At 40.5% G+C, this 13365-nt stretch overlaps 1 protein-coding gene across 2 annotated transcripts in view; it reads right to left on the bottom strand.

Annotated features, from left to right (window-relative positions):
• Positions 1-2608: 2608 nt before the first annotated feature.
• The window catches only part of csmd2 (CUB and Sushi multiple domains 2), a 271925-nt gene continuing 261168 nt past the window's right edge, over positions 2609-13365 (bottom strand). For both annotated transcript variants that reach the window (XM_026155795.1, XM_026155797.1), the window contains exons 70-72: positions 8929-9061; positions 8004-8181; positions 2609-7467 (exon numbers count right to left, since the gene is read on the bottom strand). In XM_026155795.1, the coding sequence (XP_026011580.1) occupies positions 8022-8181; positions 8929-9061 (293 nt within the window). In that variant the 3' untranslated portion in view covers positions 2609-7467; positions 8004-8021. The remainder of the gene's footprint in view (positions 7468-8003; positions 8182-8928; positions 9062-13365) is intronic.

Consider the following 13365-nt stretch of genomic DNA (forward strand, 5'->3'; position numbering starts at 1 on the left):
TTGATCCCAAATCAAAACATGAAACTCAACGATAAGAGTTTGAAGTTGGTCACCAAGTTTGAACACATGTCAGGAGGGATTTTTGTTCACTCCTTTATACACAAACTCTCTATATCCTAAAGTTTCCTGGCTGCTGCTTGGCAACTGAAAGCCTGTCCATTTTCCCCTCAATCTGGTGAAGTCGTCCTGTACCCTCAGCAGGAAAACCACCCCTTGACCTTGGTGATGGTGTTCTGTGGTTATACTCCTTTCAAACACAACAGGTCGAGTTGGTTCCAACAAGCTTGATTTTGGTTTCATCTGTCCATGGCACGTTCTCCCAAGCCTTCTCTGAATCATTTAGATGTTCACTGCCAAACTTAAGAAGGGCCTGTACAGTGGGGCAAAAAAGTATTTAGTCAGCCACCGATTGTGCAAGTTCCCCCACTTAAAATGATGACAGAGGTCAGTAATTTGCACCAGAGGTACACTTCAACTGTGAGAGACAGAATGTGAAAAAAAAATCCATGAATCCACATGGTAGGATTTGTGAAGAATTTATTCGTAAATCAGGGTGGAAAATAAGTATTTGGTCAATAACAAAAATACAACTCAATACTTTGTAACATAACCTTTGTTGGCAATAACAGAGGTCAAACGTTTACTATAGGTCTTTACCAGGTTTGCACACACAGTAGCTGGTATTTTGGCCCATTCCTCCATGCAGATCTTCTCGAGAGCAGTGATGTTTTGGGGCTGTCGCCGAGCAACACGGACTTTCAACTCCCGCCACAGATTTTCTATGGGGTTGACGTCTGGAGACTGGCTAGGCCACTCCAGGACTTTCAAATGCTTCTTACGGAGCCACTCCTTTGTTGCCCGGGCGGTGTGTTTTGGATCATTGTCATGTTGGAAGACCCAGCCTCGTTTCATCTTCAAAGTTCTCACTGATGGAAGGAGGTTTTGGCTCAAAATCTCACGATACATGGCCCCATTCATTCTGTCCTTAACACGGATCAGTCGTCCTGTCCCCTTGGCAGAAAAACAGCCCCATAGCATGATGTTTCCACCCCCATGCTTCACAGTAGGTATGGTGTTCTTGGGATGCAACTCAGTATTCTTCTTCCTCCAAACACGACGAGTTGAGTTTATACCAAAAAGTTCTACTTTGGTTTCATCTGACCACATGACATTCTCCCAATCCTCTGCTGTATCATCCATGTGCTCTCTGGCAAACTTCAGACGGGCCTGGACATGCACTGGCTTCAGCAGCGGAACACGTCTGGCACTGCGGGATTTGGTTCCCTGCCGTTGTAGTGTGTTCGAAAGCTCTTTGGTCTTGGCCATGGCGGAGTTTGGAGTCTAACTGTTTGAGGCTGTGGACAGGTGTCTTTTATACAGATGATGAGTTCAAACAGGTGGCATTCATACAGGTAACGAGTGGGGGACAGAAAAGCTTCTTACAGAAGACGTTACAGGTCTGTGAGAGCCAGAGATTTTCCTTGTTTGAAGTGACCAAATACTTATTTTCCACCCTGATTTACGAATAAATTCTTTACAAATCCTACCATGTGAATTCATGGATTTTTTTTTCACATTCTGTCTCTCACAGTTGAAGTGTACCTCTGGTGCAAATTACTGACCTCTGTCATCATTTTAAGTGGGGGAACTTGCACAATCGGTGGCTGACTAAATACTTTTTTGCCCCACTGTACATGTGCCTTGTTGAGCAGGGGGACCTTATGGGCGCTGTAAGATTACAGTGACATGCGTTGCCAATGGTGGTTTCAGATCACTAACAAGCTCCTCCCATGTAGATTTAGGCTGTTCCACCAGATCTACAATCTTGTCCCTGATATCCTTTGACAGCTCGTTGGTGGTTAGAGGTTGGAATAGGGAAAAAAAAAGATCTTTGGACATGCTTGTACACATAATGAGTTAAGACCAGGAGTATCTGTTTTGAACAACTGATTGTAATCTGTGTCACATACTTAATGTGATGTGATTTGTTTTTGGTTGATATTCTGTGTCTCTCCATTAAAAAAAGTAACATACATGAAAAAAAAAACACCATAAAGAGCAAATCAGATATTCTGACCCACAATTGCAACACGCACCAGGAACACTGGATATATGGCCTTGCCTCTTCCCCCCTTAGAAAGGCTATACACGATACATACATCATACTATGCATTAACTAATGATTATGGGTTTGAGGCAATAAACACAAGAATTCACCCAAGTGGTAGGTTTTATGTTTTATTCCAAAACCTTCAAAATAAGTTTCAAGTTCAAGAAAGTAGAATAAGCTTAGACACAATGCAAAGCATCATATACAGACAGATAAAATACATTTTATATATTGCAGACAAGCCATGGTGGGTCTTACATATGTACAGTATGTATGTAAACTTTTATATACAATCTTTTTTACATATACAAAAAAAAGCCTTGTTTCTATTTTTCTTTGTATATATTTATATTTATATATATATTTATATATATATATTTATATTTATATATAGATTTTTCATATACTCCCCACTAGCATTTGTACTACAATAATGAAAAAGAAAAACATTTACATATATGTCAATCCATTTTTTCTTTTTATATTACAAATGTATTTTCATAAAAATATATCTCTGTACAAAAAAAGGTTTTTTTTTTATTTGTTAACATATTCTCTTATCTCAGAGATATTTCCTCTGCAGTTGCTCTGTCGTTGCACAGTCTGCTTAAGCTCACGTTTGTCCACGTCGTCACCGGTAAATCCTTTTGGTGTACAGCGAGACACCGACACTGGCTCTTTGCCTTTCGCCGTTTTGTCTTTTTTTTTTTCTCGTTGAGGCCTTTAATGGCCATGTCGAACCTGCTTGGGCATTGCGGGTTTTTCAGTCTCACATAGAGACTAGTTGAGAGATTTACAGAACTGGCTTGAAAAAAACATGTTGAAAGAAAACAAAATGAAAATATGGGACTTTATAAGTTTGTTGCCATGGAAAAACTAACAGAAAAATATCTGGTAATAAAAAAGCAGCTCTTTGTAAATACTTTGCTATATTATACTCTAGATAAATTGGACATTCTGTTTTTAGTCCAAAGATAACACATACTGACAGGTTTTTTTATTATTTTTTTTTATCCATTACTGCACACAAACAGAGAAAAAGTTGTGGGATTACAGATATTCAACACAGTATAGATAGATAAATTCTGGTGCACTCAGTGAAATGAAATACATTCAGTAGTTTTTGAGCAATAAATCCAGTGATCTGATCACGAATGATCCTACTACCACGCTGCTCGCATTTCACATTGAAAGAATAAAACTCATTTAAGCTTCAAAGCTTTTCAAAATACATCCCTTCCCTCTCTCCCCACGCTTTAGTCCACTAGAAGAGCTGAAATGGGCTGAATAGTGAAGGCAAATTGCATGGAATGGGCCTGTAAAACACAGCGGGGAAGTTGAGATTTGTTGTCTGGCCATCAATATGTGGTGGCAGTGAGAGACGGGAGATTATAAATGATAGCTGATGCAGAACGTGTCACACGGCATAACTGATGGATCGCTCGGTCTTTCAATACATGTGCAGTGCTGTCCTGTGCTGCGCGAAGAAAGGGAGAGCCGTTGGTCGGGTCCCTGACTGCGAGGAAAACTCTGTGAACTTTTGAAGGAAACTCAAAGACCATAGCTGTGGTGTGTTTCATTATAGAAGAGATGGGAGAGCAGGACAGAACCCAGAGCTGTGACCGGCTGATAACGAAAATGAACTGAAAATGAGCGCCGTTTGTGTCTTAAAATATGCAAAGAGAACCAGGAAGTAGCCTGCTGCTATTAAGAAAGACTTAATTCTGACTCTTAGAGCACGGCTTCATTGAGAGCTCTGCGATCTTTACTTTCATATGACTGGACTTTCTGGGCTAACACTAGATAGGTTAAATACTTCTATAGATGTACTGACCATTAAGGGAAATGTATCCATAAAATGGTTTGCTTGACATAAAAAAACAACAGCAGAAATAAATTAAGCAACATCAAGACGTGACAGAATAATAAATCTTAATTTTTATCACTATATGTCTAATTCTAAATCGTCTGAATTTGGATAACTTTCTTTGGTTTATTTTTAAACTCGCAAAGCAAACAGAGGGCAAACACCCAGCCGAGCACGAAGCCAACAACATAAAGTCCTGGCCATTAATCCTTGCACACCAAAATACAGTACGACTGAGCACACGGCTCGTTTGGGGGGGAAAAAAACAAACTGATGGTGACTCTGGCATGAACCTAACAAGCTCAGATTTTCAGTGAGATCAAAGATTAAAAACAGATCTACAAAGCCTGCGGACTCTTCAGTGTGTGTGGGTTACTCAGGCAGGGATAAGGGCTTTACCGAAAACCCTAAAAGACTTACATTTCTAATATCTGACATAACAAGAGGAAACCCCCCTTCCCAAAGAAAAAAAAATCCTAGGAAAGATACTGGAATTCCTTAACATAAGAACACTGCGTCTAAAGCATATTTATGATATAAGGGGGTAACAAGGCACTATAATTAACATAAAGTGCTTCCTGGAGGTACGAACATGAAAAAAAGAAAAAAAGAAAATTGTGTTTGGCCCTTTTTTTTAATCCTTGAATTTGTGGGGAATGAGCCCTTGTTAGTAAAAACAATCATATTTGTGTGAGCGCTTGCTTCTGTATTATGTTAATCCAGATTTATAGTCTAAATCTAGGCAAACGGAATTGCTTCCTCTGGGGTTCGTGAACACGCCGTCCTTATTTACACGTGTTCGTTTGATCGTTTTGTGTAAGTTGGGGAAAAGACCGCTTGAAAGTGCCCTCAACAGAAGCTGCGATTTAATAATGAAGCTGTCCACTTTGCTGACATATTTGGAGCAATTTCACAAAAAAAAACCAAATGAAATGCAACGTGCAACAGCCACAGAAAACTATAGGAACTGAGTAGCAGCTCCTTTGAGATAATGCGCGAGCAACTTCTCCTCTCCCTGTGAAATATCCAGGGTAATTCAATCGTTTCCTCTCCCATCAATTCACTACCAGAGCAAGCACGGGGCAATATTCTATCTGTACGGCCGAGATAAACGCGAGCTTTAAAAGTAATAAAATTGTAAAAGCAATTACCGACCCACAGCGAAACTGATTGAAGAAACAATACGGTGATTGGTTTCAAAAGGTCTGGAATTCTGAGGGAAATTCTGTACAACGGGCAAATTTAAAGACTTCATTAAAAAAAAGAAATGTATAATAATAAGAATAACGCAGCAACAAAAATCCATAAGATGAATTTCCTTTTTTGATTTTAACACACTCACACACACAAAAAAGGAACTAAAGAAGTGAAAAGGATCTGAGCGTGTCCTGATATTGGGAATGTAAAAATGAATTTTCTTATGGGTTTGATAATGAAGCTAAAATTAATGCAAATTAGACGTAATGGCCCAATTTGCTCCTGTGAAATTCGCACACTATTCACCTCACCTAGCAGCTGCAGGTTAGCATTTACAGGTACGGGAGCAGGAAGTGGAGCAGGGTGTTTTTGAAAACATCTCCCCCCCCCTCTCTCTCTCTCTCACACACACACACACACACTTAATACGGGTCACAAAGCATTCGTATTTTCATCAGACGTGTCATTCACCAGCCAAGGTAGAGCCCCGCTGTTATATTAGATGACAGTTTCCTCCTGTGTTGCATTTTCAATATAATTTTTTTTTGCATATCACTCCCCAGTTGCCATAGATATGGGGAAGCGTTAGCAGCAAAGACATAAACACTTTTTTCAACCCCCTCCCAAAATCATATTTATCATTTCCGCAATTTTTTTCTTTTTCTTTTTTTTTTCCAAAGGGGAGCGAGCTGTCAGAAGTGAGCTTGCATGAAAAAGACCTGAATGCAATCCAGAGGGAACGCATCTCTCGCTTCATCCATTCTTCAAACCCCAGCGCCTTCATTTGAACATTTCCAGAGAGCGAGAACATGACCGCACTTTGATCTTTGTTTTCCTAAGGCCAAAGTTTAGCGGAGCTACTGCTGCAACTTGTGTCACCTTTTAATCCAGTGAAACGAGCAAAGCTGGATCCGGGATTAAAAGAAACTTTAAAAAAGAAAAGAAAAAAAGCAGATAGTGTAATCTAAATACAGATTTGCTGTGCTACATTGTGGTTTGTTGCGACATGGTCCCTTCTCCTCAAGGACCTCAGAGCAGAGGTGGCGGCATGGTTAAAAAAAAGCCTGTTTTTGGAGCAAATGTCAAGAGTACTTCCCCTTGCTTAACCTTTGATTCAAGTGTGTTAGCTTGAGAAGTGAATTTGTCTCTCTTCGGTCCCTTTGATCTATCTGATCGATCGCTACCAACCAAAAAGAAAAGAAAGAAAAATGATGGAGACTGGATTTATAGATTGTCGACGTTTAATTTACTGGTTTTCGGAGCCTCTGAGTTGGCGTAATCCTAAACTCGTAAACTCAATACTTTCACTTCTTAAAGCAACAAAAAAATAAAATAAGACAGCATTGCGTGTTTGGTTGGATTTTTAGGGTGAGAACAGATGAGGGCAGCTACAAGATGTGCACATGAACATACGCACTCACACTCGCATGTACAACTCTCACTACAACCTCACTAAGTGCTTTTTTTTTTTTAATTTCAGCAGCCCAAGCTACCTTTGAACCCCTACACTGGACACAGCTGCCTCGCCAAGCAGAATTTTATTCCTGCTACAAAAAAAAAGATGAAGTCGAGTGTGTCTGTGTGTGTGTGTCTCCAGCAAGGCCTTCAAAAACTCACTGAATTTTAATTCATCCTCTTCCAGAAACTGAGGGGTCCCCGATGATACTTTTCGAGAACCTCAGTAGCGGACAGCTGGGAAGAAAACTGGCATCCAGCGACTCAAAGAATAAGGTGAGCAGCATATAAGAGCGAACACAATAAAAATAGCTAATGAGAAACAAAAAACAAAAAAACGAGAAAGATGAATCGAAACAGTCCAGACCGTCTCCCTCAGATTCACACACAAGCCAATACGCCGCTGCCCATCTTACAGTTCGCTTGCACAGAGGCCTCCGTAAGCTACAGGTATATTTCTCGACTTAAAAGTTTACAGGTAAAATTCCCTTTGGGTTTAGGCGGTGAGAAAAGTCATCACAGCTTTGCTCCCAGTCGTACTCCCCGCTGGCTGCAGTTTAAGGTGGAAGCTTTTCCTCGAAATATGGAGAATGATCAAGAAACCACGTAAAGTTACGAAAAGCGCGTTGTTGTTGTCGTGTGTTCAGGTGGTTGTCTTCACGTGGTTTCTTTCTGTTTGTTTTCTTATCGCCAGCAGGTAAGCGCCTTTTCCGCTGGAGATGTTTCTTGAAGGTATTTCAGCAAATAAAATAATCTTTGTCTTGCCCTCTGCTCAAGGAGCTATAGATGTCCTCAGCTGGCACGCAGGCGAGGACGTGGTGCACCTCTCGTCCCCGGACTGAATCGGTGATGTAACAGAGGATGAGTGTGTAGAAAATGGTGGGGAAGGGTGAGGGAAAAGAGATATATTCAAATCCAGGAAACAAGAGAAGTGGGTTGAAAAGAAAAGGATAAAGAAACAAACAATGGAGACGATAAAGATGACAGAGAGCAGAGAAAATATATGCATTAATGTCATTTTCCCATGATTCCAAATAACCATTCTATTTTTATAAACAAACTACACTTTATTTTTTTTATACAATTAATATGATGGTGTGCGGATCAAAGGGAAGACTGCAGGAGGAAAACCAATCCCTGGTTTTTTTTCTATTCATAGAAAAGTCTTTATGGGACGAAGGTAAAAGGTTGAGTCTGAAACTACATTCGGAGAAACTGTGTCTTGCTTCAACAGTTGTGGCGCCTCAGATGTGCGATTATCTCAGACTCACGTTATCTACGCTCAGAGAAAAATATGAAATCATGGATGCCTGAAGTTCCAAGTTATTTTTATATCGTGCAGCCAGGGTGACCCAACGGTGGTGTGGTACTCACCTTCAGAGGAAGCGGTTGCTATACAGCTGTGCACACTGTGCTGACTGTGAACTCTGTCTCATTGGCCATGATGTCAGTGGGTTGGATGTTGCGGTCATACATGGGGTTCTCGAACGTGGCTCGCCCGTTAGTGTTCTCATGGCCCACGTAACCATTGAAGGGAACTTTGGGTCTTCTTCTAAAAAAAACAAAACAAAAGGAGGTGTGGGTGGGGGTGGATGAACAATAATCTTTATCCACTCCTAGCACCAGATGTTCCTAATGTTGTGAGCATCCACAATCTGCTGTGCCATGGTTACGAAGCAAATTTTCTCTGCAGGGAAGGTTTCCTGTTATCACAGATTTTCTCATATTGAGGGTAACATATGCCTTTAGTGGATTAAAAAAAGTGAAGTTGAAGTTAATGTATTTTGGAGGAGGATGCATATACTCAAGCAAGAGCAAACTTCACCAACTTGGAAAGAACTTCAAGTAAACATATTCCCTGTCAGCTTCTCTTATATGCATGTGTTGTTTTCTCTCCCTTGTCACTTGTCTTGTGTCATATTGGTCTGCTTCATGCCTCTGCTGTTCCCTGTGTCTGCAGTGTATTGTGTATTTTGAACAATAAAGCATGTGCGCCTCAATATTCTTGCAGGCTCACAAAGTAAAAAAGAAAAGGAATCCGTGCAGAATATGGGTAACCTAATCACTGATGCAATGATATTGCTTTTATAAACATAGGGAGAATGACTTGAATAGGATGCGGCCACTTGGATGCTTCATTTCCTGAAATGTAATCGCACTAAGCATTTCTTCAGCACTGTCAACAAATAAAATAAGCTATCAGAAAATGTTGTTTGTCATTTTTCTGGTCTTATTCAAGGACACTCCTCCTTGAATAGGGAAATAATAAAGATCAGCTTGGAGTTGTAGCGAGCCTTACCTGTGTTTGTAGAGGTACAGAGCGAAGCCTGCAATGATCATGGCTATAAAAGGCACTAGGATGGCTGCTGCCACTGAACTGCTGTTGGAGGCAAAGTTGTAGCCTTGTTGGTCTCTGCTGGGATCTAAACTCTCTGGAAGAGAGACAGACAAGAAGTTGAGACATTACATGAGCATTACTTCAGCGTATGACTACAATTAAGTCCCATAAAAAAAAGTTCCAATAAACAAAAGTGATATTATCCTCCTCAGTCCATAAGTGGAAATAAATAGGATAACAATGTCATAAAAGAATTTGTGATGACTGAAGAAGGCTACCAGGAAGACTCCATTTATAAATAATAGCCCGAGCAGCATAAACTGGCTTTTTTTCTTCTTCTTGGTTTATTGCTTTACTTTAGCTTCATTTCGCCCCCTGGGAATGTCAAATTTCATTATCCCAACAATGACTCTTAATTACTGACATCAAAGCCCGACAGCTATTAACTCATTTCAGATTCATTCTCTAATTTATGGAGGTGTGTGTCTGTAACAGCAACAGCGGAGGAGTGACAGCCCACCTGTTTGCCACGGAATGCCAAAAACACTCCAATAAAGGACGAGAGATAAACAGGAAGGAATTAAATTAGCGGGTTGTGCGGTGTTTGCCAATCAACCCCCCACCGCACACAAACAGATGCACAAACACAGGCAGACCGCACTGGCGGTTACACCGCCGAGTTAAAAACAAAACGCAAAATGTCGACAAATTAAGTTGGATTATTTCAAAGATGTCTAGCCCACCTCCCACACACGCATCTGCTTTTTAAATTTTTTTAAAATAAACGCTTAAACCTGCGTACACATGAATACCCTGGTATAAGCCCTAACCCTCGGTATTAATTAAGAGCTGTTTGCTCAATCAGTTTGTTGTAGCAGGATGTGCATGTGTGTATCTGTGGACCGCACCCGCTGTTCAAACACCTTTGTCACTACAGCAGATTTTCACATCCACTTTCACCGTGTACACACACACACACTTAATCTATGTTACCCTCGGCGTAACTTCGCGCTCAATTCCAAATTCCTGCTTGTATCTGATCCGTCTTTGTACCTACACTTTGGCTTCTTTAGTTTGTCTAGCAGCCAATATGGAAGCGTCTCCAGCGTGGGCTTTGCTTTTCAAAAGCTGCTAAATTCCTCTGAAATATGTCTCTGCAAATACGAAAGCAGCCAAAGCAGCAGCAGCATTTGCGATTTAACTGTTTATGTGAATACGAGATATGACATCATGTGAGCAGATTAAAAAGAAAAAATCTGGAGGACAGCGGATCTATTTTAAACATAACAATGTCACAATTCATTCTTCCTCTACTCGTTTCTCTGTATAGCGCAGCGACCTTTAATGAATACCGTGAGCTAAAGAGACTCGGAGCGAGGCAAAACCTATCACGGGTACGTGAGAAATTAACAATGCTTAATCAAGCGTCCCTGACTGCTGATGGAAGCTTAGGACAAAAGTAATCTTTCATTTAAGTTATTATCAGATTACTAAGCAATTTAAGGTACCCACTCAGAAATCACACTAAGCCCAATGTACGGTTTCTGTTATAGGAACTTTAAATTCACGTCCCCAACTTTTCCCATTTTTTTGTGGATTAGTTCTTAAACCAGAACTAATATGAAGAATGATGTAAAATTAAAGAATAAATGTACAGCAATACAGTTAAAAAAGGGCCTTAAATATACTCTCTTTTTTATGACACATGCATCATTAATTTCTGACATAAAAGAAAGCCATGTATTGGTGCATTGAAGCATTGTATGTCAGGTGGATCTGACACAAAAGCAATGTTACTTCAGGTTTAAAGGTACAGTATGTAATTTTAGGGATATTGTTCAACAGAAAAAATAATATTGTACTTATAAATATATACACTGATTAGTGAGCCATAATGGCTTCCAACACACTGATGCATTCTCCTAAAGTTAGATATAATACTTTCAAAATCCATAGGAGCAAGTGCTTTTGATGTTTTGATGTTGCCCAAACATCTTGAAAACAGTGGACAAGAAGGACATTGCCATCCCGTCTTCCTTCTCTCACCCCAACCACTCACGGCAGATGGCCCCGCCCCTCCCTGAGCCTGGTTCTGCTGGAGGTTTCTTCCTGTTAAAAGGGAGTTTTTGCTTCCCACTGTCGCTAAAGTGCTTGCTCATAGGGGATCAAATGATTGTTGGGTTTTTCTCTGTATGTATTATTGTAGGGTCTACCCCTTACAATATAAATTGCCTTGAGGCGACTGTTGTTGTGATTTGGCGCTGTATAAATAAAATTGAACTGAATTAAATTGCTTAATCGGGTCTTGTCAATTCAATTCAATTTTATTTATATAGCGCCAAATCACAACAGCAGTCGCCTCAAGGTGCTTTATATTGTACAGTAGATCGCACATTAATAGATACAGCGAAAAACCCAACAATTATATGACCCCCTATGAGCAAGCCCATTGTCCAATTTGTTAATGTATATTTTCATCATCTCTGTCTCATTATATCTTTCTCCTCCTCCAACACTGCTCTCTCTCTCGTCCCTCATTTCTTCCTCACGTCATGCCTCATCTGGTAAACTAAAGTCAGGGTGCTAACAGATGAAAACATGTGCAAACATGCTTTTTTATACCCGATGTTGTTGCAATTAATCTTTGTTAGCAAATTATACATGGGACCCTCCTGTCTCCACACAGCTGATAACGAGACGGCTAAATAACAACAACAGCTTGTTATAAGCTAGCATTATTCCAGCTAATGTTTCAGTCTTGAGTGTCCTAAAAATCCGTCTTTCCCTCTGATAAACCATTTGATTACATTTTAACATCGTATGAGAGGTTATCTGCATTGACTTAAACAATGTTAGATCTACTTCAAAGAAGTTTTCACTACTGTCAGCTAACAGCAGTCCTTACTGACAATAAAGTTCAGGATGTCCTCAACAACTCGCCAGAAGTGAGCTTGACTGACTCATCGACTTGTATCGGACTCCTTTCACAGTTTTACAGCTTCCTCCAGGGTAAATAGATTTGGGCACATATTGACAGGTAAACAGCAGACTGACCGACTATATACTCTCTACAGATGAAGGGCGGCCAGAGTTGTTTTTCCCTAATCCTTGATCTTAATCCCCAATTTCCTTAGGGATTAATAAGTGGCCCCTGTAGCAAGGATTCTGCACTTGAGTAAGAAATCTGCTGACAGCTAGTGGTGAAATTTTACACACTGTACCTTTAACACATAAGGCATGTATGAGTTGCATAATACATCACAAATTTGAGACAGGATACAAGGCGTGGTGTAAAATGTGCCTTAAAAAATACTAATGCACAGTTCATCTACAGCTTGATTAAACAGCTCTTGGGTGCATGAGAAGATCTAAAGCTCTGTTCATATCTTTCACGGCTGTTTTTACCGCAACTGCTACGTTTCGATCTGTCAGTGGAAGTTTTGTTCCATCCATTTGCACTTGTGCTTATGTGAGGCGCGGCAGTCTGTCAAAACAGGGACCCTTCAGTTTCATTTTCAAGGAGTGGACAATGTTGCAGGAGGCAATTATGGCTTGTGGGGCAGATGGTGATCAAAGATTGTGTACGTGTAGCCAAAAACCTCCTGCGTTTTCAAAGTGCTCTGCGCTGGCTGGAGATGGCAGGTTGGCACACACTTGATGCCGTTTCCACTCAGCGCTCTCCCCCTAGACGCCTCAGGGCGTTTCAGTAGAACTCTACAATAACAGTCTCACCCTGGGGGACAGATTTACAGTGCATAACCCCATGTCTAAAAGAAAAATAATCGAACAGCATGCTCCTGGTCACTCTTCAACTGACGGTTTGCCTTTGAGCTTAGAAACAAACTGTGGACCCTTTGGCAAAAAACTGCTGAGATGGACCCCCATCACCAGGGATGATCATCCACATGAAGGCCAGGTCAGGTTAAAAGTAAAATTTTAATTCTGTGGAAAAATCTTGTTCACAGTGCAAAAGGAGGTAGATGGGAAATGTCAGATCTCCTGCTCAGTATGATTTTCTTGGGGCTATCCAGACTGCACTCAGGACAGATACTAACTTTAAATCAGTTTTAATTGATTCAATGTTTTAATCTTATGGGCTTGTTTCCAAAACCTTCTGATCACACCTTGTATGTGGACAGCTGTAACTCTTTGAAAAGCACTTCTACATCTCTGGCAGCAAAGCTGAAGTTGCTGAAGGAACTACAGAATGACGCACAGCAATGAACAGATAATATTTGCTACATGAAAACTGCCAGATATGAGGCTACTTGGCAAAGACTACAGGTGTCAACAAATAACTGTCAAAGGAAACATTCTGTTTAGCTGTTTATGAATGTGAGTGTATGGTTTGTGTATACGGATGTCATTTGTGTTTGCCTCTTGCTAGCTTCACAGACA

This window comes from Astatotilapia calliptera, chromosome 22 (assembly GCF_900246225.1).
Source record: "Astatotilapia calliptera chromosome 22, fAstCal1.2, whole genome shotgun sequence".
Classification (NCBI taxonomy): Eukaryota; Metazoa; Chordata; class Actinopteri; order Cichliformes; family Cichlidae; genus Astatotilapia; species Astatotilapia calliptera.